Source organism: Mesocricetus auratus, unplaced genomic scaffold (assembly GCF_017639785.1).
Source record: "Mesocricetus auratus isolate SY011 unplaced genomic scaffold, BCM_Maur_2.0 Super-Scaffold_100676, whole genome shotgun sequence".
NCBI lineage: Eukaryota > Metazoa > Chordata > Mammalia > Rodentia > Cricetidae > Mesocricetus > Mesocricetus auratus.
In genome coordinates this window covers 117,313,678-117,341,398 of record NW_024429266.1, presented here as the reverse complement: position 1 = coordinate 117,341,398, position 27,721 = coordinate 117,313,678, and the positions used below count along the sequence as shown (strand labels likewise).

Here is a 27,721-nt window from a genome sequence, read left to right as displayed (position 1 = left end):
GGCCTTAAATCTATCACGGACTTTTTCCTTTCGGTTCCTGTGTAGGAGAGGGGGTGGCGATGGTGGCTGAGCGACATAAAAGGCTGAGTGTTCCTGTGGTGCAGGCCCAGGACTCTTTCATCTTAGCCTGAATCCTATCCCACCTCTGTTTGAGGGTTGGGAGTGTGTCAAATCCTGGGCTTTTTAATTACATTTAAGCCCTTTAGGAAGCCTGTGCCATGCAGAGATGGAAACATATGTAGCAAACACTTGATATCCAAGACTTGAACCAAAGGTCTCCCCACTGAGGCCAAAGCAGAGCCTTGGAGTAGATCAAAGGTTTCACAGTGTCTAGGAAAACCTCTTGATTGGGTAAAATGGCAACGCTTTATGATAATTATGATCTTGTTAGTACCATGCTAACAATGTAGCTGAATAGAAGTGACTCAGGGCTCTACTGTGTAAATTAGGGAACCACATCATTTTCCAAACTTTTTATTTCACATATGTGTGTGTGTGTGTGTAACTGTAATATCGCTTATGTTAGACTTTCAGCTTTTATATTTCAGTTCTATGATAAGCATATCCCACCTCATCTAATGGCTCAACCAAATACTTAAATGACTTTACACTATCCCATAAAATTCCTGTACCACAGTACATTTAACTACATACCAGTTACAATGTGTTGGGTTTTTGTTAAGTTCTTGTTTACAAAGGGATTCAAGGAGCATAGTTAAATGAATTCTTTTCTAGGATGCATTTCACAAAATAGTATTACCGGGAACAGAAAGTATCCATACCTCTAAACCCCTGACACGTGAATGATGAGTTGTGTGGAGAGAAGGAAAATCATTCCGGGATTCTCTACAGTATCCATTCCTGTGCGAAGAAAAGGTGTGTTCTGGAATGGAAGGACTCCCTCATTGTGGATGAGTGGCCATCACAGTAAAGCAAAGAAACCTTGGGAGTGGTACTGGGTTATTTGAGTATTTGCATCTCTTTTTGTTTGAAGAAGTTGCAGTTGCTACAAATGACACGGGAGGACCAAGCAATGTAAAATACAAAGTGTAGTGTTTCTTGGTTCCATTAGAATACATATACCCTCTTCCTAGATAGCCAACTGAGTTACTCACGCCTACATGAGCGTGCGCGCTCGCGCGCGCACACACACACACACACACACAGAGCTTTTAAATTTGCTTAAAACTTTTAAGAAAGCTGCATCTCAAAGGCAGAAATAGCATGCACATTGGAATCCAATTCCAGGCAACCATGGAAACTGAAGAGATCAACATTGACTGAGTCTAGGAAAGTTTCTTCACTTACCTTTTGGGACACAGTTGCCTGTTGACTATGATAAATTAAGTTTGTAAGGATTCATTGGCTGAGACAAGACCAGAATTTCTCTCAGGTTGCTGGTGTGTATGGTGACCTGGAAGGAAATGAGTCTCAGATGTGCTAGGCTAGCCTCTTGGGACACTGCCTCTAAAGCTCAGGTTTTCATTTCTGATTCAGGTTTACCCTCCATCCCTGAATTTGTCCGTTGTTTATTCCTTTTGAATTCAGTACTTGCTGAGGGCTGAACTTCATTTCAGGTTCTGCTTTACAATGGCCAACTGGATATCATCGTGGCAGCTGTCCTGACAGAGCGTTCCTTGATGGCCATGGACTGGAAAGGATCACACAAATACAAAAAGGCAGAAAGAAAGGTTTGGAAGATCTTCAAATCCGATAGCGATGTGGCGGGTTATGTACGACAAGTGGATAAATTCCATCAGGTATGCAAACATTTGAGGCACACAGGTCATGGGAGTGGATTGGTAGGATAAAGCATAAGAACCACAGAGACGAGGCTGTCCTTAGGCAAAACAGCCAAGTCATAGGACAGCCAAGATGTGTTTCCTACAGCCATCTCTTCAACAGAGAAGATAGGGCCCTATTGTCAAAATTGAGAGCATTGATGTCAAGGCAGAAAGAAGACTACACATTGCTGAAGACATAATGAGACACTGGAAAAGTTCAGAGTGGCAGATCATTAATGAGAAAAATCCAGGCTATTTGGGAGTCAAAGGGAACTTGGCCAATTATTTGAGGATGGTTCAGTGCAACTGCCCACCATCTATCTGTAAATATGTCTTTATAAGTCATGTAGAGAGCTAACTAGAACACGATCTCTCCATAGCTGACCCTACAGAGTGAGCATCACTCACTTTTCTCCTGAAATTGTCTTTTCTCCTTGAGTTTTGAAACAGTCCTTTGTAGACTTCACAACATGCCTTGCTAAGCATCTTCTCCCTTCCCAGTGGTCAGTATTAACTTTCAGTGTTAGGGAACTGCACAGCTGAGGCCAGCTAGGCTGGTGTGAAGACTTCCTTAAGAAAGAGCTCCAAATTACAGATTGAATTTCTGTAAGGAAAGATTAATCAACTTTTTTCCTAAGAAAACATTTTATAGGCTTTAGTTTTTCACAAACTAGTCAATTTCACCTAAAATTTAGAATCCATAGGTTCCTGTAACCTTCATTTAATTCCTCCTAAGATCTGTGGTTGTATTAATAACTTATTTCTCTCCTGCCTGAACCATAACTAAGTTATTACTGATTTCAAGTAACAAATAGTTTTGTTGTTGTTGATTTTTTTCATTGTGTTTTTGTGTCCTATTTTATTATTTGTGATTTTTTTCATGTTATTACCTTTTTTTGTGAGCTGTTTGTTGTCTTTTTAAAAATTTTTAAGACAGGCTTAAAAGACAAAACCTTTTGCCTTCACTCTATATGTGCTCTCAATATATGTTAGATGCATGTTAGCCTTGGTCTTAAGTATACACAAAAATTCATTATAGTTTTATGAACTAAAACATTCATAATTTACATTGTATTTTATCCCCTTTGGCAGTGGGTTATTTTGAAGTGTATTGCTTCATTTTCAATCATTTTGAGTCTTCCATTCTTGTATTTATTATAAACTGAAGGTAATATACTCTATTGTAACTTTGTGGTTTAAAAGCCCACATATTCTTTATAATTTCAACCACTTGAAATTTATTTTCTGGCCCTCAAAATGGTTATTTTTGGCAAAAATTCCCTATATACTTTTAAAGCAATTATATTCTTCAGTTGCTAGTTGTAATTCTTTTTATGTCAATAAGGTCTTTTTAAAATTTTTACACTTATTATTTTGAGAATTTGCATCACTTCCACTCACCCTTTCCACACAACTCCTGTGTCCCCCAGCTCCCCCTCAAATTCATAACCTCTTCTTCATTAATTATTCTTAGTATACATGCATATGTATATACAAACATGATCTGCTGAGTCCCGTCAGTGTTACTCATACATATATGTATTTAAGGCTACCACATGAGACGGGCTAACTAACCTAATAGAGGCCTCATCCCTGGAGAAGACTCTGCCACCCTCTCTTTTCAGCCATTAATTGACTGTAGCTCTTTATCAGGATTGGGGCCTAGTGAGATTTCCTCCATCTATGTTGGAATGTCAACTGGTGTTGTCACTGTATGAGTCTTGTTTAGGTGATCATATTGTTAATTTCCTAAGTGCAACTCTCTGTCTTATATAGAAGATACTATCTGGAAGCAAATACCATGGTCCTCTGGCTCTCACAATCTTTCCATGCCCTCTTCTACAATACTCCCTAAACTTTAGGTAGAGGGATGTGTTGCCAATGGGTACCCCACAGTCAGTTGTTCCGTGCATTTGATCAGTTATGGATTTCTATGATGTCTCTGTCTGCTACAAAAAGAAGCTTCTTTGATCCACAGTTACACTTCTCTGTGGATATAAGGAAACATATTTAGAATGTAGTTGGTAATTATAACAGCTTAGAGAATTGGCAGTACTCTGTTCTTCTAGTGGTCTATGACCTCACCAGCCATGAGCACTTGGCTAGATTTACAAAACCAGGCATGAATCTTTTCCTATTGAGTGGGTGTTAAGCCCAATTAGATGGCTGCTGGTTAATCCAAGAAAAATCTACTCTCACACCCTTGGGTATATCTTACCCTGGTGGTCATTCTGCTTCATGGGCTATATACCTAGGTAGAACAATTCTCTCTCCGTCTCTTCTTCCTCTCTCTCTCTCTGTTTCATAGTCTCTGTCTCTCTGTGTCTATGTCTCTGTCTCTGTCTATCTCTCTGTCTCTTTCCTCTCTGTGTCTCTCTCTCCTCTATCCTACCTCTGTCTGTCTCTCCTCTCTGTCTATGTCTCTGTCTCAGTCTCTTTGTCTCTGCCTCCCCCCATAGTTGACAAGAGAGATCTCTTAAAATCTCCCATTGTGGTTGAAGATTGCCCTATCTTTCCTTTGACTTTGTGCTGTTCAATGCATACAGCCATAGAATCCTTGTTACACATTCCTGGCACTAAATCTCACGTTTTTATGATGCTTCTCTCTTTGTTTGTTCTGATGCTTCTCATCGTAAAGTCAACTTGATTGATAGTAGTGTAACTATACCACGTTTCTTTTTAAAGTATGCACATGGGATCCCTTTCTTTTCTTCAGCATTTCCCTTTCTGTCATTTTACAGCATCATATTTAAGATGTGTTTTTTCTACACAGTATAATGGATTTTATTTTTTGTGGATCCTGACATACATTTGCATTTAACGTAATTACTGATTGCCTAGAATCTACTGTCTTGCTAGATGTTTTCTATTTGTTCCCTTAGCTCCATGTTTCTGTTTCCTTTAATTTTATCTCCATAGATTTTTATGTCATTTTATTATTTCCATCAGTACATCTGTGAGCTGTCATTCTTCTGAGATTGTTTTATAATAGTACTAGCACAATAGAATGCCAGACTTACTTAATGCCAATATAAAAAACAATTCCCTCTCTGGGTTAAACAGGCGTTATTTACAGCATTTGATCCTCCCAGTACTCACAGAGAATTCACTCCACATTTAACCTGTCAGTTGACATTATGTTTCTTGTCCCCTCAGAAAACTCTTTAGCACATGTTTTAGAAATGCATGCTGACAATGTGTTCTCTGTCTTTGCCTGTAAGTGTCTGTCTGTCACCTTTGAGTGGGAAGGCCATGTCTAGTGCAATGGGAAGCTGCCTTTGATTGTGAAAGATTGTGAGAAATTGTGAAAGCCGTGTCTCATGCAATGGTATTTAATTGCTGTCCCTGAGTTCCTGAAGGCTGTATCTTCTGTCCTCTCCTGCAACCCTTGTGATGAGGAGTCAGACATTAGCTTTTTGGATGCTGCTTTGAAAATGGTTTGTGTTTTGTTCTGCTTAACACCTTCCAAGGTGTTTTCTGTGTTGTTTTCCATTAGTTCCACTGTTTGAACCTACAAAGGCTGTGCTTGTCATTGTTGCCATTGAGTGGTGTCTTAGGGTTTCTATTGCTGTGAAGAGACATCATGGCCACAGCAATTCTTACAGAGAAATCATGTAATGGGAGCGGGGCTCACTCATGGTTTCAGAGGTTCGATTCATTATCATCCTGGTGGGCAGCGTGGTGGCGTGCAGGCAGATGTGGTGCCAGAGCTGAGAGCCCCACATCTTGACTTAGAGGCATCAGGAAGTTGACCTAAGTCACACTCAGTGAAGACTGAAAAAAAGACCTCAAAGCCCACTCCATAGTGACACACTTCCTCCAACAAGGCCACATCTCCTATAGTGGTACTCCTTTTGGGAGTCATTTTCTTTCCAACCACCACAAGTGTGTATTTTTTTTTCTCTGACTTGACACAATCTAGAGCCACCTGGGAAGAAGACATGATAATTGAGAAATGCCCCTATTAGAATGGTCTGTAAGCAAGCATGTAGCCCCCTGCCTCTCTCTCTGGTTAATGGTTGATGTTCGAGGACCCAACTCACTATGGGCGGTGCTACCTCTGGGCATGTGATACTAGGGAGCACAAGAAAGCAAACTAGGAAGCCAGGGGAGGAAAGCCCTGCCATGGCTTCGGCATCACTTCCTGTCTCCAGGTTCCTAGTCTCCAGTTCCCACCCTGGCTTCCCTCAGTGAGGTACTGTTCCCGGGAAGTGCAAGCTGAGGTAAACCCTTCCTTTATCACAGTAGCAGAAAACGGCTTCTTGGGCATTGTGAAACTATAATCTGAGGATTTGTTGTTCTTGTTGTCGGGTTTATAAAATTGTCAGCCTCTATTTCTTCACGGGCTGGTTATGTCCCATCGTCTCTTTTTTCTCCCTCTAAGGCTGTCCTTAGGGTTTGAGTGTTCATCCAGCTAAGGTGCTGGCTTTGGTCCCTAACATTAGAAAGAAAAAAAATCACAAAAAGATCCTCAAAATCCAGACATGAAGACCATGTCACTCTCTTCTCCATGATTCACATTTCTTTTCTGCTGGCTTGCTACACATTTTTACTTCTATTTCTAACATGTTGCTTAACTCATTTTATTTAACCTGCCTGTTACATACATGCATGAGCGCACACACACTCAATCACTATAATCCTACACCATGTGAAGATAGGACCTACAAGTTATAATTAAGGTCAAATGAATGCATAAGGCAGGGCCTTTCTTTAATGTGCTTGCCATTATTAATGGGAGACATCAGAGAACATGCTCCGTAATGGCATGGGGAGCTGGCCATTTTCTGCAAGGCAAGAGAGTATCATCTCCAGACGCAGAATTAGTGCCTAGATCATGAACTTCCAAGACATCCCTTTTGTGGTTTCTGCCACGAACCTTTGAGATGACTCAGCTGTGAATACACCCACAGGACTACCATACTCATGATAAATGTTACTGTTTCTGCTTCCATTGTTATTACCTGGATTGTGTACAAGAATGCATATAACAATTGAAAAATTATAAACAGTGAAATTCATGATCTAAGAAAGTATTTTTCATTCAAAACCAACCCATAACGGAAAGATAAGGGCTGCAGAGGCAATCATACACACCAGGCTGTGAAGGGCAGATGGATGGTTCCTCCTTAACCCGACATGCTCATTTTAGCGATGCAAATCTCAGAAGCACACACGGCTCTCCTCAGCCACCTGTTATTGCATGCCCTCCATCAACCTTGTGGAGTACCTGAGACTGCACACATGTCCTTCTTGCATCCTGTACAAAACTACCAACTTAGGATAGATGCTCAGGACAGTGTGTGTCACAGAGGTAGAAAGAGGAATTGGCCACCAGCCAGAAACCCATGGCTAGCATCACACCAAGCCATCTGACACTTCCCATGAAGTCAAGAAACATGGAAAACAAAATGACACTTCCCTGGCTTCCAGAAGACAAACAAAAGAAGTAGAGGCCCATGCCTGCTGACAATAGGGAGGAGTTGCCTCGCAGCAGGGAGCCTGCATTCTGTATATGTGATTTGAGCATTCTGGGAGGACCCCTCGCCACCCTGCTCAATGCCTTAGAACTGCCTAGTGGTTGTGGAGATGAGGGACTGGAGAAGAATAAGGAAGTTCCAGGTGAACAAAGGCATTCTCTGTGGGGCTTAGCTTTGGGAGTACAGTCCAAATGCCACGCACCCGATGATGAAGAAAATGGACCTCGCTGTGAACTTTAGACACACAGGACAGAGCATGCATATACATCTACCAGAAAGAACCCACAGCCTCTGCAGAACACCGTAACTCTTAGTTAAAAAAAAAACACTAAAGGAGACTTGTCTCTACACAGATACCCAGAATGCCCACTTAATGGGGTGATAGCTCTCCTAGTGGGGCACTAGGGACTGAGAAGGAGGCATACACCAGTTTCTCCATGTCCCCTATGCCCAGGGAACTATGCTTCTGCAGATCCTGCAAGGCTTCAGAAGACAGAGGGAGAATTCTTCCTTACCCACTGCGGGTTCTGCTCAGAGTAGACAAGTGGACAGGTCTTTGATGTTTGCAGCGTTGGAGAACACTTCTTAGGTGGAGGAGGGAGAGGGCAGAACATGCAGACAGAAAGTTTTAAAACTAACTTCAACTTTAGTTTGTCTTTTGTGACCATACAAAATTCAAAACAGTAGGAGAGGATGGCCACTGGGTGGTCTTTAAATGGAGAGGGAAAGTCAACTGGGAATTTACATGTTTCCTAGGAGCGTCCACCCAGGCCAGGAAGTAGCAAAGCCGCATATCTGTATTCACCTGTTGTTATTGTTGTTTTTTTAAAAACAGTTTTAAATAATGTGGGGGATTGTTATGGACAGTTGACTCCAGAAGGGTCTTCATCATGGCCTAGGGAGGCAAGGAGCAATAAATGCATCCTTAACATTTGGACTAATTGTGAGAAGATGAGATGTTCTTTAAATACACTGGACCAAGGCAAACATTCAGACCAGCTCTACCTATATCTACATCATCAAATACAGATTAGTGCTCAGAAATGTGTCTTGGCTTTGTTACAGCATTTGTTTAAGAAAGATCTTTATCTCCACCCCTCCCCTAACTCTGTTGCCTTCTGTAGAGAGGTGTTCCCTAGTTCTTGCAGTCTATGTCTCTACTTTCCAGACCTGGCACGGTCCATTGGTTTGTTGATGCGATTGTGGGCAGAAAACGTGTGGCAGTCTGCTACACCCTACCTCCTTCCAAATTTTCATGGAAGCTACAGTTAGGGTCTCCAAAAGCAGGAGTTCAGGACTTTAGGGATTATGCACTAGGAACCAATGGTGGTAGGAAAAAGGGCAAGATGAAAATAAGATGCTGTCCAGATAAGCCGGAGAGGCAGTCTGGAGAGAGGATTTCCATCAGGCTGATCCTCACAGGTCGAAATATTCCAGCCACTCAGCCATCTAATGTGGGCAGGTCTAGGTGAGCATCATCTTGACACAGGCTCAGGCGGTGGGAGGAATGCCAGATGAGGGCTTCCACGAGCTGTATCTCCTGACAGAGGTGTCACTGAACTTAGCACGGCTCCTGCCAGATAATGCCCATGGCCATTCTCAGGCCTGCAGGACAAGACTGTGGGAGCTGGCAGTTTGTGTAAGACCACAGAGGAAACTGTCTTCCTAGGTTTGTGTGATATACAGTCTGTCCACGCTCTCAGTACAGGTTTGCCTTCTACCTGTTTTAGAGAGATGGATTAATGGGTGGGGCATTCACATGTACAAGGTACCATACTGTATGTATGTGAAAGTCATATATACATACACGTGTTTCTAAATGCTAATAAAACTTAACTCAAGACATAAAGAAAGATGGATTGGACCTCATTTTCATTTCTTAGATTGTAAGTTAGGAACCCTGGTCTCTAGGGACGAAAGCCTGGCTAAGACCCGTCAGAAAGCAGTTTTACTTTTTGTTATTTACTGTGTAATAACAAATGTTTCTAAAACTAGGTGCTGTAAAGCCACAGTTTATTATTTCTCACAAGCATGTGGACAGACTGGACTCGGTTGGGGGTACTGATTCAGGCAGGGTAGGCTGAGGCCACACACACAGCTGGATCCAGCTGGAGCTCTGCTAAAGCTGGGGTGTCGGCTTGGTCCCCGCTTTGGGGCACCCCCCTCTCTCTTTCTCTCTCTCTCTCTATCTCTGGGGACGTCTAGGTAGTACGCTAGTCTGGACGTCAACACAACATGGCAGCAGGTCTGTCAGATTAAAACTCACAAGTGTCCTTTTAAGGTCTGCACCTGAAAATCACATGACCTTTTTTCTACTGTGTTATCTTTGTCAAGAAAACCCCAGAGAAAGACCATATGATTCTTGGGGCAAAGGACAGAAAACATCTGAAAGTAGAAACTGCGCTGTCTTTTGTTCCCTTTGGCGCTACTGTGGCCTTCATCTTGCAGGAGCCTCATGTGGCTGGTGTGTGTACAGATGTCTTCTGATCCACAGGGGGCATTGCTGAATTCTGACCGATTTTACTGACTAGTTTTCTAGTCAGAAATCAGAGAGCACAGCTGCACCCTTTAAAAAAAATCAGCAATATTCAGAGGCATCACATTTGGAGATGGCGCGTCCCCTCCGTGGAGTCCACTGCCTTGGTTCACTGAAATCTTCAGCCAAAAAGTGAAGCTAAGTTTTCACCTTCCGCTCTTGCCATGCACTGTTGGTTTACAAGTAGGCCTTGTTCTCTCGAATCACTGGGAGGCTGTTGGTGGTTTAGATTTGTAGAAGAATGCTTTTATTTATTCAAAGAGTCAGCTCCCTTCCTCCAAGCTAGCAGTCTTGTTCTGTAGAGCGACTATGTGGTTTTGCTGTGTAGTGGTCTCACATAGGGTTGCATCTGTCCTTCTCTGGCAGAGAAGGGATTATCTTGGCCAGTGTCTGCTTTAAATACCATCCAGAGTGTTAGTTCTCATCAAAAGCACTGGTCACTGACCACAGAGAATTTGTTTCTAGTCACTGTTGGTCAAATACCATAAGGGATTTCTGTGCCAGAGGTAAGGGAAAGTCTATTGGTCTTTTAATGAGTAAACGTAATATTTCCATTCAGTTATTCAATAAAGCTTCTTAGCCTAGGACTAGAGTCTTTTATGATTAGGATTCAAGAGGTCACTGAGCCTAGGAAAAACATCACATCCTTATTTTTACTAATCTTTTGCTAAAATAGTATTTCCTTCCATTATGAATTATGAAATTGGGCATTTCCTTTGTTTAGAATGTAGGCAAAAAATCACAGTGGCACTGGTGGCGCCTTTGACTACCTGGCCAGAAAGATGAGCCATTTTCATATCAGATTCACTGTCACAGACATGGCAGTTGATATCTAAAAATGACTTTGGTGCTCATTAATTTAAAGTCAAGACCTTACTAGACCCAGTGATTTCAGATTAAATTAATAGAATGTATCTACACACACACACACACACACACATTATACTGATAATTTACATTTTCCTGTGTTGATTATTTCATTTGTGATATATATATATATATATAGTGTGTGTACAATTGAGTTTCTGTGCCCTTGGATTCTATGTCTGTAAATTCAACACAGATCAAAACATGGTTATGATAGCTGCATCTACATAGAACATATAGACATTTTTCTTATTCTTATTCAATGTAATATAGTGCAATTATTTATATATCTTTTCTTTGTAATGGGTGTTTATAATAATTTGGCTTTGAAGTGGCCCCCATAGGTTTATTTTTTGAACATGTTGACTTTTTCTGAGAACATGTAACACACACACACACACACACACACACACACACACCCCAGAAAGGGAGTCCACTACAGACCAATGTGATAATTAAGCCAATGACCAATTTGATGATAAAAGAAATTTTTTTATTGGGGTTTCTAACAGGAATGTGGGTGAGGCATGATTTACTAGGAGCAGGGATGACTCAAAAGCAGCTGCATCACCAGAAATCCTATACCAACATAGGTACCAACCCCCAAACCACGCCCCTGCTGCTCTCTCTCTCTGTGCATCTTGCAGGCATCTCCACAGTCTGGATGTTAATTCCTTTTTGTACTGCCGGGCAAGGATCGTCAGTGTTTGAGGCTGTGTTTTGGCCACTGAGTCGGCCCTTTCCTCCTGTTTCAGCTTGGAGGGAAGGCTGTGATTCCGAGGAGCATGCTCTACAATGCAGGGCGCTGGTTGACCGGATGATGGTGCTCTTTTAGGGGGTTGTTAGCTGCCTTGAGGGTTTATGGTCCAGATCCACCCCCTGCTTCCTGCTCTGAGGAGATGTAATTAGTCCAAGTTCAGACTGCCAGGGGAGAGAGCAAGCCCTACTGGCATGACTTAACCATCCATGAACTTGTGAGCCAAGATAAATCTTGCTTCCCTAAAGTTTCTTCTTGTTAGATATTTGGTCACAGAAATGAAAAAAATAAGAAATGTCAGTATTTTGACTAATTTAAAAATGATTTAGCATGTTCAGAAGTGTGTGTGTGTGTGTGTGTGTGCGCATAGATGATATTAACCATACCCACACTTTTATATCAAGACAGTTGAGCATCCATAGATTTTGCTATCTCTGGGAGGTCCTGCAATCTATTCCCTGCACATACTAAAGTCTACTCCCTCCCCATTTTAAAATATTATGGCTATAGCAGATAGATAGAGTGGCCTATAACACCCACACACAAGAGATTAGGGACCCATGTATTAGACTGTTTTGAATTATTGAAATAATGTATAGGCTCTCCTAAACTCAAATCACAGCCGAGCTTTGGCGACCCAAGGCTCAGAAGTTGTGAACTAAGCTATTAAGTAAATTATTACCCTGGTGAGCCTACCTACTTCTCCTGTTAATCTGAATATTCTGGTAACACTGTAGAGGAGGGGCTAAGAGGACAGATGCAATGTATTCATGTTCCTCATAACAAATATCTGAGAGAAACTATTGAGAGGGGCAGATTCTGGTCTTTGGTCACTTGGCCCTGTCACTGTGAGCCTGTGGATAGGCAGAGCATGGTAAGGGAGGGCATACGCTATAGAGCAGAGTTGCTCAGATCGTGGGCACTGGGGAGCACAGACTCAGAGTGCATGTGACTGCGATACATCCTTCACTGGCATGCTCCCAGTGACCTGCTTCCTCCCACTCGCCCATCCTTTCAATAGTGCCAAGTTTCTAATCTTTTGCTCAGATGTGAGCCTGACAATCCATCACTTCTCCAGTGATTTGATCCGTCAGCCAGGGACAAAGCCTTCAACACTTGAGCCTTTTGAGGAACACTCCCTGTCCTAACCATGCTATGCCTGGTTGGGTCCCTGCTCTATTCCCTAGCAGTGTGACCAGGCAAGTTATTTAGTTTGTTCATGTGGTTTCTCACCTGTGACACATTAGATTTCTTAAACTTGCTGGCAAGGATAGTGGTGTTCACCTCTGATCTGTTTCCCCTTACACAATCTTTTTACTATTGAGTGTACATTCAAATGTACACTATTGAGTATACACTTGTGCATTTAAAACTATTTAGTTTTAAAAAGAAAAGGAACAATTCACAGGAAGATTAGGTACTATGATTATGGAGCTAATGCTCGCTGATTACTCAACACCTGGTGAACATACGGTGTTTTCCCACTCTTTGTAGCAGCCTCTCCTGCATTAATCTGTTTTCACAGGACAGGAAGCTCTGCTCCTGTTCCTGGGGTCACTCACTGATATTGTGTTAAAAGTTCAAATGATTAAATTACTTCAGTAATGTTTATCAGGCTGACCTAGAGCTGTGTCTGGGCATTGCTTCACTGGGACAGGTTTGAGTAGGGACAGCTGAGGTGATGTTTGCCGTTTTCATTTTGTCTAAATGGAACAATAAGTTATTTTCTGTTCTCTTTTCTTTTAGTTATTTATTTGGAGACAGGCACTCACTATATAGTGCAAACGTTCCTCTACCTTACATTCCTTTTGCTTCACCAGTTCTGCGTTTACGGGTGTTTACGGGTGTGTACCTGCACACCGGGCTCCAGCGCTGAATTATTTCCAAAGCACTAAAAGTGCCTCCTGGCTCAACAATGGTCTGAAACCTCCCTTCATTTTCTTTTCATCTGTACCAAATCCCTAACACATGGAAACAAAGAAGGGAAATGTAGGCGCTTAGCTGCAGCAAGCTTCAAAATAAGAAACAAGCTTCCTGGGCTGGGGCTGTCCAGCGTGGAGATCTCAGTATTTATTTTTGTTCCTAAGATTTATTTTTTTACACAGCGGCCAGAATGCCAAGGCTTAGGTTCTGGCAGGTCTGCCTTCCTGGAGCTGCTGCCCAAGGGGACTTCCGGCTTCAGCCTTTGTTTCAGTTCTGTGGCTTCTCTGTGTCCTTCCCACCTGCTGTGTCAAGACAGAGGCCCTGACCTCATCACCTCTATGTTGGGAGAAGAGAAAAGCACATCAGATAGCATACTAAATCTCCCACAGATCCCTTGTTGTGAGCCTGGCTACATCAACAGGCAGTTTCCCTTTTTCCCTTTTGAAATTAAATGTTGAATGCACACTCAGTAGTTTGTGGAAAGTGAGACGAACCAGAGGTGAATGCCATTATCCTTGTCAGCCTGTTTACGAAATCTAGTATTCCAGTATCTCAGCCTTCCCTGCCCTACCCTCTCCCTACTGCCCCTGGAAGGAAATGTTGTCTTGTGCTCATTATTCTCTTTCTTTGCTTGTTTGAATCAATAATCAATAATCCTTTACTCTATAAATATACATTTAGTTCCTTTGTTGCTTAATTTCCCATAAAGGAACTGCTCACAGTGTGTCTTGTGATGATGTCACTTTGTGCTAGCCTATCCTGGTGAGATTCACCCGTGCTGATGGGCTCAGTGTTGCGGGTCTCTTGCACTACGCAATGTGACTGCATTGTTTGCTCATCCGCTGCTGGCGGGCCCTCTGGCTGCTCCAGAGGCTTGGTGTCTACAGTTGGTCTCACTCTTGCCCACAACTCTCTGTGCCTGTGCTGACATGACTAGGTAACGTGTCTTCCCCATGGATCATGTCCTTGACATCCGAGAGGTTGGGTTACTGAACACTGTGTCTCTTTTCTTGTTATCTTTCACTCACTTGGCTGGTTAGGTGAGGAGGGCTTCCCATCTTATTTGTGGATGGTTTTCTTTTGCTCTTGCCTTCCGCTGTCTACTTTTCTGGCCCCCACCAACTGCACTGTCTGCCATGCCCATGTTTCCAGGGTTCTTCAGCTGTGTGTTTCTTTCTACATACCCCCTGCTGAAGCTCACTTCAAGAAAAAAAAAATCAGAAATACATTCCTTCAGCATCTTTCAACTCACCTCCACCAGCCAGTGGCTCTGTAATAAGAGACCACTAGTCAAACCGCCAGGTTTCGGCTGTGCCTTTCTCTCTCAGAATCCTTCTCACTTTCCTCACCTGTCTGTCCAGACAGGGAGGAGACATGATTCAGCTGGTCGGCCCTGCCGTGATTCTGACGTGCTGTAAGTCTTAGCAGAAAATTAAGGAGAGCTCTCATTGTCAGCTCCCCCACACCTGGTCCTCAGCTGGCATCTCTCCTCACATCGGCTTTGTAGTCTCCTCTCACTGGCCTGATTTGATTCATTCCCTAATGCTCATCAGAGAAACCACAGAGAACTACTTAAAAAGCATAACACTGCATTCACACAAAGCAATAAAAACAGTGCAGTGTTTAGGGGAGCATTAAAAAACCATAAGGGCTTTCCCACACTGAAAATTCCCAAGTGAAACCCTCTTTTGCCTTGTAGCGATGTTCTAAACGATGCCAGTTAAGAGCATTCTGGATCTGAGTTTTTTAATGTCTATTGTTCATTTCTTTCCTTCCCCAGGAGCTCCTTAGCTGATGCTAACTCATCAGCTGACCCTTGTCTCAGTATTTTTCTAAACTGCGAGTCTGGTCCTGTCGTTTCCTTGTTTAAAGCTGATTCCCTTGGCTGAAGCCTAAACTCTCCTTGGCCTGGCAAAGATACCTGGTTAGGGCTCAGTTCTTTCCCCACCCTCTTCCCAGCTAGAATCCCGAAATGCAAAGCAACACACAATGTCACTCCCCACTGGAGCCTAGCAGGCCCCACCACAAAGCCCTTATGTCTACCTGATAAGGCCTTGGCTGCTTTGGTTACTGAAATAGGCCCCTTTGCATATTAAAACTCAATTCCCATGCTCCCTCTAGGAAGCCTTCCTTGATTGTGCCCTTAGCATAGCTGTTTGTTTGTTTGTTTGTTTTTTGTGACTCTGATTATATTCTGTGACATGCCCTATTGCATGTACTACACTGGGTACCACGATTGGCAATTTCTTTCTTTTTTTTATTTTATATTTTTATTCATTTTACTCACCAACTACAGTTTCCCTCTCCCCTCCTCCCAATCTTCCCCAACTCCCCCCATCCACCCCAATTTACTCTTCAGAAAGGGTAAGGCCTCCCATGGGGAGTCAACAAAGTCTGGCACAGTTAATGGAGACAAGACTCACCCTCCCACCCGGCATCAAGGTTGAGCAAGGCATCCCACCATATGGAATGGGCTTCAGAAAGTCAGATTATGCACTAGGGATAGATCCTGGCCTCTGCCAGGGATCCCACAAACAGACAAGGCTACAAAACTGTCGCTGACATGCAGAAGGTCTGTTTCAGTCCCATGCAAGCTCCCCAGCTGTTGGTCTAGAGTCCGTGAGCTCCCTGGAGTTCAGGTCAACTGTCTCTGTGGGTTTCCTCATCATGATCTTGACCCTCCTTGCTCGTATAGTCCCTCCTCCCTCTCTTCCACTGGGCTCCCATAGCTGGTAGTTAAGCCTGGTGCTTGGATGTGGGTCTCTGCATTGGCTTCCATCAGTTACTGGATGAAGGTTCTATGATGACAATTAGGGCTGTCACCAATCTGATTACAGGGAAAGGCCAGTTTAGACACCCTCTTCACTATTGCTTGGGGTCTTAGCTGAAATCATCCTTGTGGATTCCTGAGAATTTCCCTAGCATCAGGTTTCCCCCTAGCCCCGTAGTAGCTAGGGGAAATATATCTTGAGAGTGGGAGGTAGGCTTGAATGTAGTGCCACAGGAGACCACTTCCTAACTATAACAACAGTATCTCAGATACTGAGAGCAACAATCAATAAATGGGGCCTTCTGAAGCTGAAAAACTTCTGTAAGGCAAAGGACACAATAAATAAGACCAAATGACAGCCTACAGAATGGGAGAAGATCTTCACCAACCCTACATCTGACAGAGGGATGATCTCCAAGATATATAAAGAACTCAAGATACTAGACACTAAAATACCAAATAATCCAATAAAAAATGGGGTACAGATCTAAACAGAGAATTCATTTAAGGAACTGTTCAACAGCCTATGTTGGAAAGGATGTGGAGAAAGGGGAATACTCCTCCATTGCTGGTGGGAATGCAAACTTGTACAACCACTTTGGAAAACAATATGACAGTTTCTCAGAAAATTTGGGATCAATTTACCTCAAGACCCAGCAATACCACTCTTGGGCATATACCCATAGGATGCACAATCATACTACAAGGAAATTTGCTCAGCTATGGTCATAGCAGCATTATTTGTAGTGGCCAGAACCTGGAAACAATCTAGATGCCCCTCAATTGAAGAATAGATAAAGAAAATGTGCTACGTTTACCTAATGGAGTATTGGTGGGGGAGGGGCGGGGGATATGACAATGACATGAAATTTGCAGGCAAATGGGTGGAACTAGAAAAAGCATTCTGAATGTCAGCTTCTGTTGGACACCAAGCTGGTTGAGGCTGAAATGATATGTCATGGCTCTGTTTGCACACCCCTTACCACAGCCCATGGCACTGAGTAAATGTTCAATGGAATCAAATCTAACTGACTTCAATTTCATCCTCAGACCCGTCTCCTCCCCCATTTCCCTTCCCCCTCCATCACCCCTCCTCAACATTTCCCATTGAACGTGATGGCTTCTCAACACTTAGATAGGACAGGGCAACTTCTAGGCAATAGACTAGACATGTAGAGATAATGAAGAATTCAAACAATTCTCTTCCCACTAAGAGCTGCATTATTTCAGCCATAGATTATTTCCTTTCTGTGTTCTCTAAGAAAAACAAACAAACAAACAAAACCAGCCCCCAAAACTATTTTGGAACAGGAAGTCATGAAAGAATTCACAGGCTCCATTATTCTGAGGCTGAGGACAGCATAGTCTACTTTCAAAGACTGGATTCTTAATATTTGTTTGGTTTCCTTGCTTAAAAAAAATCCACACAGTTTGCTTCCTGAAAACAAAGGAAACAATAAACAATGGCCACACCCAATTTGACTCTAAATATTTGCCAGCAGGCTTCTTAACTCACATGGTTCTATTGCATTAGGGAGGACTGCTTAGAGTAAAAAGAATGTTTCTAAATTAAGCCATCCAAATTGTAGTTAATTAATACTCTGGGAACTAATTTATTGTATGATTAAAATATACATTGACTAGCAAAAGATCTACTTATTGATGTAATACAGCTAGACAACAATGCATAATTTTCTCTTAACTGTCGAGTGGTTTTTAATGGTCTATTGAAATTTGAAAGAGAACCATTTTATTAAATGGTAAGTGAATAAATACTAAGAAATCTAACATTTAAGGAATTATCTACCCATGGAGAATGGGTTTTAAAAATTAATGGTATTTCAGTAACAAGAAAAATTGGACCTGTTTTTTAAACAGGAACTTCTTGTTGTTTAGATTCCAAGCATAAGTGACAGTCACGAAAATCACTATGGAGATGCTAAACAGAGTCAGAAAGCAACCAAACGAGGGAGAGAGTGGGGGAAGAGGGAGGCAGGCCTGGCCCCTGGTGGAAAGACAGGAAGTTGTGTTAGAAGTGACTGCCATGCTGTCAGCTGGACCAAGAAACTACATCCGTCGTCCTACAGTTTGGGGCTCAGTAACCAAATGTTTTATTTCAGGGAATGTCATCGGGAAAATTTTGACTTTGACATGCTCTCTATTCCAAATCCCTGGGACCCAGGAAGCATTGTGGGTTCTTTGATTCCTGTAGCCTAATAACAAAGCTAAATCAAAACACCCTGTCCCTAACAGCCCAGCTTTGGAGTACACTGAGTCCTCTGATGCAGATGCAGGGAGCCAGGACATGGTGGCTAGGGTAGAAGCTCCTTAATGCCAGTTATACCAGAGAGCATGGGCAGGCATGGGCAGGCAGGCAGCAGGCCTTCTCATCTTTCTGCAAATATTTGAAATCTAGCCCGTCTGATTTCCAGAGGCAAGGTTTGGGGCCTTATAATTTAAGTTTCAATGACTATTTCTTAGTATGGCAGAGGCCTTCTATCACTGGAACAAACATCACTGTGAAAGAGCTGACAAAGGAACAAAGGCCATTTTTTAAGACTTAATTCATTTTTATGTGCGTTGGTGTTTTACTTGCATGTGTGTCTTTGTGAGGGTGTCAGGTCCCCTGGAACTGGATTTGCAGACAGTTGTGAGCCACCGTGTGGGTGCTGGGCATTGACCCTGGGTCCTCTGGAAGAGCAGCCAGTGAATGCTCTTAACCACTGAATCAGATCATTTTGGTCACATTGCCAGTGGTCCCTGAACAGGATCAGCTGCTTGGTCACCTTCTGGCCTGTGGTAAAGTAACACATCATGGCAAGAGTGTATGGTGAAGCAAAGTTGCTTACCTCATGGTGACCAGGAAGCAAAAAGACAGGAAGGAAGCCAAAGTCCAATATCCCTTTGAAGGCAACAGCTCCAGTGACCTTTGCTCCCATGCAGACCTCTTAAAGGCTTTCCCATTTTCCAGTAGTACTGAGGACCAGGGACCTATCCTTGAACCTGGATATTTGTAGACTACTTCATTTCCAAGCTGTGGCACTTGAATTTACCTCGAAAAAGAGGAATCCTGTCAGCCTGTTCCCTGTTTGTCTGGGAAAGAAAAAAATGTAAAAAGAAAACATTGTCTGAGCATATGTCAAAGGTTTTCATTTGTACTGTTTGCCAGAGTCTGTGGTATGACTTCCAACTCAGCTCATTTCACATTACTGACTTACGTCACTGAGTCTGGAGCTGAGTGACAAAGTGTCTAACTGGCTCTTCTGGTTCGGTTGGAAAGGCCTAGACAGCCCTGCAAGCATCACCCCTGTCTAGCTTTTTGCATGATGTAGAGCCTGGGTAGTTTGGCTGGCTCATGTTACATGATATCCAGGATACTGTGAGCCATCCCCACTGCTAGAGGCCACTGACTGCTTAGCCTCTGCCCTCTCTCTACCCCAATCCTCACACAAGAGAAACAACAGATGCAGATCCTGAAGTGAGATACCGGCTAGTGGTCAACAATGAGCTGACTTTTTCTTTCTTCTCTCCTGTGGGTATCAAATACAGAAACTGGATTCAGAAAGGCCTAACAAGGAGAGACGTTTCAATTACTTCTTAATTGCACCAAACACTGTGTTGTAAAGTGAGTTCCTAAAAGGGGAAAAGCCAGAAGAGGTTCTTGCTATTCTGCTAAGGCGAGTAAGGTCTTGCCTGCTTGTCATTTGTGTGTAGAGCAGTGACAGGGTTTGGCTCAACATCCTTTGCCATCAGGGAAATGCAATTAAAATAACTCGGAGATGCCATCTTATTCCTGTCAGAATGGCTAAGATCAAAACCACTAAGGACAGTGCATGTTCAAGAAGATATCAAGTAAGGAGAACACCCCTCCATTGCTGGTGGGTGTGCAAACATGTACAGTCACTTTGGAAAACAATATGGCAGTTTCTCAGAAAGCTGGGAATCAATCTACATCAAGACCCAGCAATACCCCTCTTGGGCATATACCCAAAGCATGCACAATCAAACAACAAGGACATTTGCTCAACTATGTTCATAGCAACATTATTTGTAATAGCCAGAACCTAGAAACAACCTAGATGCCCCTCAACCAAAGAATGGATAAAGAAAATATGGTACATTTACACAATGGAGTGTTACTCATCAGTAAAAAACAATGACATCATGAAATTTGCAGGCAAATGGATGGAACTAGGAAAAAAAAACATCTTGAGTGAGGTAACCCAGCCCCAGAAAGACAAATACGGTATGTACTCACTCACAAGTGGATATTATATGTAAAGCAAAGGATAATCAGGCTCCAATCCACAACCCCAGAGAAACTGGGTAACAAGGGGAACCCTAAGAGGGACATACATGTAGGGTCCCATGGAGGGAAAATAGTCAATATCTCCTGGGTAAACTGGGAGGGGGGAAGAAGGGAGAGGATCTGGGATGGGATCTTGATGAAAGACCAAGAAGACCAAGTTGGGGGAGGGGCGGAGGGGAGAGCAATGAAAGAGATATCTTGATAGAGGGAGCCATTATGGGGTTAGGGAGAAACCTGGTGCTAGGGAAATTCCCAGGCATCCACAAGGATGACCCCAGCTAAGACTCCTAGCAATAGTGGAGAGGGTGTCTGAACTGGCCTTCCCCTTTCATCAGATTAGTGACTACCCTAATTTGTCATCATAGAACCTACATCCAGTAACTGATGGAAACAGGCACAATGACCCACTGCCAAGCATTGAGCTGAGCTTCTGGAGTTCAGTTCAAGAAAGGGAGGAGGGATCATATGAATAGGGGGAGTCAAGAGCATGATGGAGAAAACCACAGAGACAGCTGACCTGAGCTAGTGGGAGCTCACAGAATACGATCTGACTTTGGAGAACCTTCATGGGACTGAGCTAGACCCTCTGAATGTGGGAGAATATTATGTGACTTGATCTGTTGATGGGTGCTAGCAGTGGCACCAGGACCTATTCCAGGGGCATGAAACTGGCTTTCAGCCCACTCCCTATGGTGGGACACCATGCTCAGCCTTGATACAGGGGCGGGGGCTTGGTCCTGCCTCGTCTTGGTATGCCAAACTTCATTGACTCTTTAAGGAAGGCCTTACCCTCTCTGAGGAGTGGATGGGAGTAGGAAGGGGGGAGGTGGGGTGGCAGGAGAAGGGGAGAGAGGGGGAAATCTGGAGTTGGCATATAAAACGAAAAATAAATTAAAAAAGAAATATATGTGACCTAGTATATTTGCAACTTTCCAAGTGCACAAGATAACTTTAACTGTTTCCACTCACTTTACACTGCCTTCATGCAAGCGACTGTTTTTGCCATTGTTGTGGCAAAATAATTCATTATTTTTGCTCATTGTTTTAGGGATCATTTTCCTTCTGTTTGATGAACAATCTTTAGACTTTCTGTTGGCTGAAGTACTTTTTTCAGTCTCTCATTGCCTTGACAATGTCTCAGTGAGGTCTCCGTGTGTAGAGAGGTGCTGGACTGGCCATTCCCTCAGAGCTTTGAAGACATGTTCTCATCAACTTGCAGTTTTCATCATTTCTATAATTTACTCTCCTCCTTCTTTTCCTGTGAAAGCTGTTTAAATATGCTTTATTTTATTTTATGTATGTGTGCATGCTTGAGTGAATGTGTATGTGCCATGTGTGTGCCTGAGGGTGTCAGCTTGGGGAATGAGCTCCCCTGGAACTGGAGTCACACGTGGTTGTATACTGCTCTGTAGCTACTGGGAACCAAGCCTTGGTCCTCTGAAGGAGCAGTCAGCACTCAAGCCTCCCGAAACTGAGGACAGGTAGCTTTTATCAAGTTTGGACACATATCAATGAGTATTCATAAGCATTTCTATTTCCTTTGCCCTGTCCTTTAGGCTTTGTTCTAGAAGTCCAGCCAAGAACAAACTGATGCTTTGGAGGCACCCGGTCTTTCTGTTGTAACACTACACTACTACACACCATGCTTCAGTCTGGATGTTGTTGACTAACCTAGAAACATAAACTTCTGTTTTTAATATATTTTATTTCTACTACGTATGAACTACTGATGCCATTTGTTAAATTCTCACTTTTAGTTAACAATGGGTAAAAATCTTTTTAAGGCTAAAAGAGGGTGTCATGACCTCCATTATTTAGGTGGTGAGAGGATTTCAGTAGAGTGGGCTGCTGGGGTTCCTGAGGCTGTCCCACCTCTGGCTCCTTCTCCCTCTGCAGGTGCTCATGGATCTAACAGAAAATCTGCTGTTTCCCAGTGCCAAGTTTCCATTTTTCCCCTTTGGAAGTTTTCACTGGGTTTTTCTTTTCCTCACACCCCTAAGACTATAAGGTCAGCTTTCTCCTAGACCCAAAACAGACAACACCCACACCAAAGACACAGATGATTTCTCCAGGACCACATGATACTGTGACACTACATTTGAATCCACTAAGGCACCTGGAAGCCACCCTTCACCTCTTGTAAAACAATCATTGCTAATCTGGGGTTTATGATGGGAAGTCCCTTGAGTGGCTCTTTCTGTGTGTTGCTGAATCGTTCCTGCCATGACCTTGGCTCTGGTTTTCCTGGACAGTCCTTGCCTCATTCACAGTCAGAGGTAGACACCTGACAATCTAGGACTGGTTTTCAACCCTTGTTTTCAGTTACGTTTCCTTTTCAATGTGCCTTTTCCTGAGGATATGTTCATCTTAGTTTGACCTGTAGTTACTATCTGAAAACTAGAAGGATGTATAATGAAGTAGTAAAGGAGCTTAAGTTTAAATCTGAAAGCATAACAAGTACGTGTCTCATGTGCATCTGTTTGTCATGGACATCGGGTTCCTCCGACTCCTCCTACCTCTTGTATCTCCCATGGGTCTCTTTTTCATTGTCCTGGATAACAGTACCATCCTTGCAAATCTGCTCAGGTCAGAGTCTGAAGTGGAGGCAGGAGTGAAGGACAATTGTCAGTTGCCTTTGTATGTGGTCAACAGCTGATTTCATTGGTTCAGCTCGGGCACCGCCACCTCCTTCCAAGTCCCACTCTTCTCTTTGAACCTATACCACCCTTCATCTAGGCTGATGGTCCTCCACTCTTTACCCTGGCATCATTCCCCTCTGAAGCCTTCTCTGCAGGTGAAGTTTTCTACCCCACCAGTCAGCTCCGTCCCACCAGCCAGCTCCCAAATAACCACACAGAGACTTATTATTCATTGTAAGTGCTCAGCTGATAGCTTAGGCGTGTTACTAACTAGCTCTTAAACCTTAAATTAACCTGCATTTCTTATCTGTGCTCTACCGTGTTCATCTCCTGCTTCCTTTGTGGCTCGCTGGAGATTCCACCCACTTCCTCCTTGTGCTCTCTTTGTCTGAAAGTCCCACCTACACCCTACCTGCTTAGCTACTGGCCAGCCAGCTCTTTGTTAACAATGAGAGCAACACATCTTCACAGTGTACAGAAGGATTATGCCACAGCACTCCTCATTAGATATTAGGTCATTTTAATAGTAGAAATCTGAGCATGACTTTCCCAGCTTATAGCTCTCTGGGTTCTGCACAGGATAGGCAGATCCACAGAGACCTGCAGTGGCTTAAGTTTCCAGAGACCATGGAGGAATGAGGACTGGGCAAGTAGAGCATCAGCTATGGTTTCCATGGGAACAATAAAAATAATTCACAACTACCTACTGATGATAGAGGAGGCACTAAGTGTGACGGTGCTGTACACCTCAAAATGTGATATAATTGTATGCTGAGTGTATTTTACTGCAATTAAAAAGAAACCCCAAATCCAATCTGTTCATCCAATACCTTCCAACAGACATGTATCCTGCACTTGCTTGGCGATTCAGCTCTCCTCAGCCTCACTCTACTACTTAGTAGTAGAAGTTGTGCATGCCTGCTGTTTCCTGCACCTGCAGGAGCAGATTTCTCCCTGGCAGGGTATTCCTGCATCCTTGCACCGCTCCCCACCTAACGTTGTCAGTCCAAAGACCCCTGAGAACTCCACCCTGACTTACCGGCATCATAAGGCCATTGCGAGCTTCTCTGTGTTCTGGCAGCCAAAGAAGCCCCAACTGGGAAGCTGTAGTGAGGTATCCACCCAGCCAGTACCTGTAGCTCTGGCCACGCCCGTTTGGGCGTGGTCACAGGCGCGGCCCACCCGTGACTGAGGGTGGGTTTTAGATCTGGGATCCAGATAGGTGGTGCTCTCTTGCTTCTAGTTGAGTCACAGAGGGCAGCCTGGGTGAATCCTTGGAGCTGGAACTTGCGCTGTCACCCGCTTCTTGTGTAGGTGCATTCTCCCCAAATAAAGTTACATTAACCTATTTTGAGACTAGTCCCATGAATCTTGATCTGTGCATCCACAGAAAGCCTCTCCTGCTAGATCCACACCTCTAGATCCAGGGATAATCAAATCACTTACTAAAAACTAAATTGAAATGAAGCTTTAAATGTTTGCATCCTTTTAAAATTCATGGCACACTTATGACCCCCCGGAACATCTGGAACACATGAGCTTAGAAGCTCCCAAAATACATCATTTCTGGGGATGAGGCTATTTCCATCTGGGGAGCCTTGAGATTAAATCTTCTCACATTTACATATGTAATCACAACCCTGCCACATTTTTGTCACACACCTCTGAAAGCTGCTGAGTGGCTTGCATCCTTGATTTGTGAGTCGTGAGACTTAGCTATAAAAAAACTGAATGTGTTTTTTTTCAGCGCTCATAAATTTATTTTTGATGTCAACAAACTCTGTATGTGGATCAGCTTAGATACTTGAAGCCACGTGAAGCAATCATGTGCCTATAGAAGCTTTCTTTCCAGTGTTAAGGACACTGTGTCCCATGTCAGTGGCCCTTTATATATGGTAGCTCACAAGTGGACCAAGGTGAGATACAAAATCATTATGCCCAAATCCCTTGTGCTCATCATCACTGAATGATCAAGGATGTGGAAGGTGTCCAGCCAGGCTCAAGGATATGTGCACAGATATGAGGAGAACAGATGACCAGGAGGAAGAGGAATTGTACTGCACTTGTATTATCTCGGTGTCGATAAGAAAATCCCCTGCTTTGCTGCAGAGGGGAGAACGTACTGAAAAGCATTGCAGCAGGTAGTTTTTGGATGGGCAGCACCAGCCACACTTAGGAATTGCTAGCCACACAGATTCACCAGACCCTCCGTGGACTCTCAGAATGGGAAAACCCAAATATTTGTATGTACAAGTGAGGAAACCATTCCTTAAACGAACCTTTGAAACCAAGATCGTTGATATGACTGTCAAGACACTGAGTGTTGCAGAGTAAGAAGACATTTGACTCTGGGAGTCTTTAAAATTAACACACTATTTGTGTGTGTGTGTGTGTGTGTGTGTATGTGTAGGAGCACATGAAGTGGTCATAAGAAGGGATACATGTCCTGCTCTTCCACTCTGTGGCCCGGCTTGTTATGTTTGTGCTAGGCTCTTCACTCCATCCTTCATAACTGTACAACCTGCCCATGTAACTACTGAGCCATCTCTCCAATACCAATCCTAGGGTTTCGATACAGATCATTATTGAACAAATGCTGTTAATGGCAAATAAATATTTATTTACTTTGTGGCACTTGAGAGTGAACCCAAGACCTCTGCATGACTAACATTTATCATGTATTCAGGCTCCTGTGCTAAGTACTCCATATGCAGTAAGTCTTCACACAACTCACAATGAACTTAAGAGAAAGTATTCTCTCTGGGTTGTGTTGCTGGGAAAGCAAGAGAAGAGACACCTACCTACTCCAATGGGCCTCAGCAATCTAACCATATAGGGCGCAGTACTGAACCAAACATTCAAGTGATCAGGATGTCTAGAGGCAGAGCTGGACAGGGTTTGACTCAAAGATTGAGTGCAGACATGATATAAAGTTGGAGATGCCAAGCTTTGTCATTTCACTTGAATCATCCACCAGATGACTTGGCACCAGCGAAAAGCATTTCAGCAAAGTGGCCTCCAAGTGGCTATAAAACATCTTCTGCTGTTACCTTAGCCCATGAGCGTGGCAACACGAACAGACTTGTGCAAACTAAGAATGCAATGCCCAGCTGCATATACTCCAAAAGGAGTGATTATTATTTTAAAGTTAACTGAGTGCAAATGAAGTGAGAGGAGGTCGGATGTTTCCTTGGAAATTAGTGCTCCTCATCTTCCTCATCTGTGAAAGCCCCGACAGTTTTATCCCCAGCTATGAGTTGGGGTCAGAAGAAAACACACAACCTACTTTTCAGGGACAACAAACAGGGAAAGGGCCCAGAGTCTGATTGTTTAAACACACACTTAATGATCTTATGTTGAGGACTTTGGGAGAATTACATGACTGTCCCCATTGTATTTTGAAAAAAGACCCAGTGAACTACTGAACGAACAGTCTAGTAGATAGAGTCGGGCGTGAGAAAGAGCAAAGATAGCAGCTGTCCCTGTGAGGGAGACACGAGATGTGAGGGCAGGAGTCTTTTTGAAAATATCCTGTGTACTTGAACTTTTTTATAACATGGTATCAGAAAAATAAGAATATTCTAATTCTGTGAGTGGTTAAAATAATCTTTTATTTCAGGCATCAAGAATTTCTGTTTATTTTAATTAATTAGTCAATTATTATTACTGTTAAAAACTAAGTGGGGAAAACCTCCCGGTATAAGAACTGATTGGGCTGGCTAATTAAAAGACAAGTTGCAACTTGACCTAGACTTGGATACCTTTTTGCCTCTGAGTCTTAACTAGGCAAAACCTAGTACAACATTTCCTCCCAAGTAGGGGCTCAGGAGCAGACAGTCACCCCGAAGTGAGAAAGAGAAGTTACATTCAAGGTGTAAAATCTATTCAGCTACATCAGGATCCCATTCTTAATCATATATATATGTGTACACATTGTATGTTTAATCTGAGTTCATATTTTCCATGTGTGGGTAATATGTATTTCTCTGTGTTCTTTTGTCTTTGTTCATCAAGGTAATTATCCGAGGTGGAGGACACATTCTGCCCTATGACCAGCCACTGAGAACTTTTGATATGATCAATCGATTCATCTTTGACAGAGGATGGGAACCTTATAATTCATAAGCTACTTTCCTTAAACACTTACAAGTTTTAATCACAAAAGATTTTTAAAAACCAGGAATGTCATGTGTAAATAAGAAATGGATCTTTTTATATTTGCAAAGTATTTCTTATAAATAAAAGTCACCTGAAATGCATGACCCTTTGATTGGAGGGTATGGTTCATTATTACTCCTAAATGAGAATCACATGACTTGTTTATGGGCTGGGAAGAATGGGTTCCGAAGGAATATCCAGTCCTTCGCAGGATAGAAAGTTCCATAAATTAATAGACTCATAACAACATCTGGTTCTGTAAATAATGAAACAGTTTATCTCACAACACATCTATACTAGTGACTTTTCCATTGCTCTGACCAAGCTACCTGGCATCCAGAAACAACTAAGGGAAGGAAGATTAACTTTGGCTGGTGGTTTCAGTCCTTCCTGCAGGAAAGGCACAGCAGGGGCTCAGTCCCTGGAGGCAGCAGTGTGGAGAGAGGCTGTTCACATAGTGGTGGGCGAGGGAGCAAAGAGAGAGGCTATGTGAGTTCA

The 27,721-nt window shown here is 43.0% G+C and overlaps 1 protein-coding gene across 1 annotated transcript in view; it reads left to right on the top strand.

The window, feature by feature from the left end:
• Positions 1–27,314, top strand: part of Cpvl (carboxypeptidase vitellogenic like) — a 104,349-nt gene extending 77,035 nt beyond the window's left edge. Inside the window, exons 12-13 of the mRNA XM_005076812.3 lie at positions 1,578–1,760; positions 27,080–27,314. Coding sequence (XP_005076869.1) covers positions 1,578–1,760; positions 27,080–27,190 — 294 coding nt within the window. The 3' untranslated portion in view covers positions 27,191–27,314. The remainder of the gene's footprint in view (positions 1–1,577; positions 1,761–27,079) is intronic.
• The last annotated feature ends 407 nt before the right edge of the window (positions 27,315–27,721 follow it).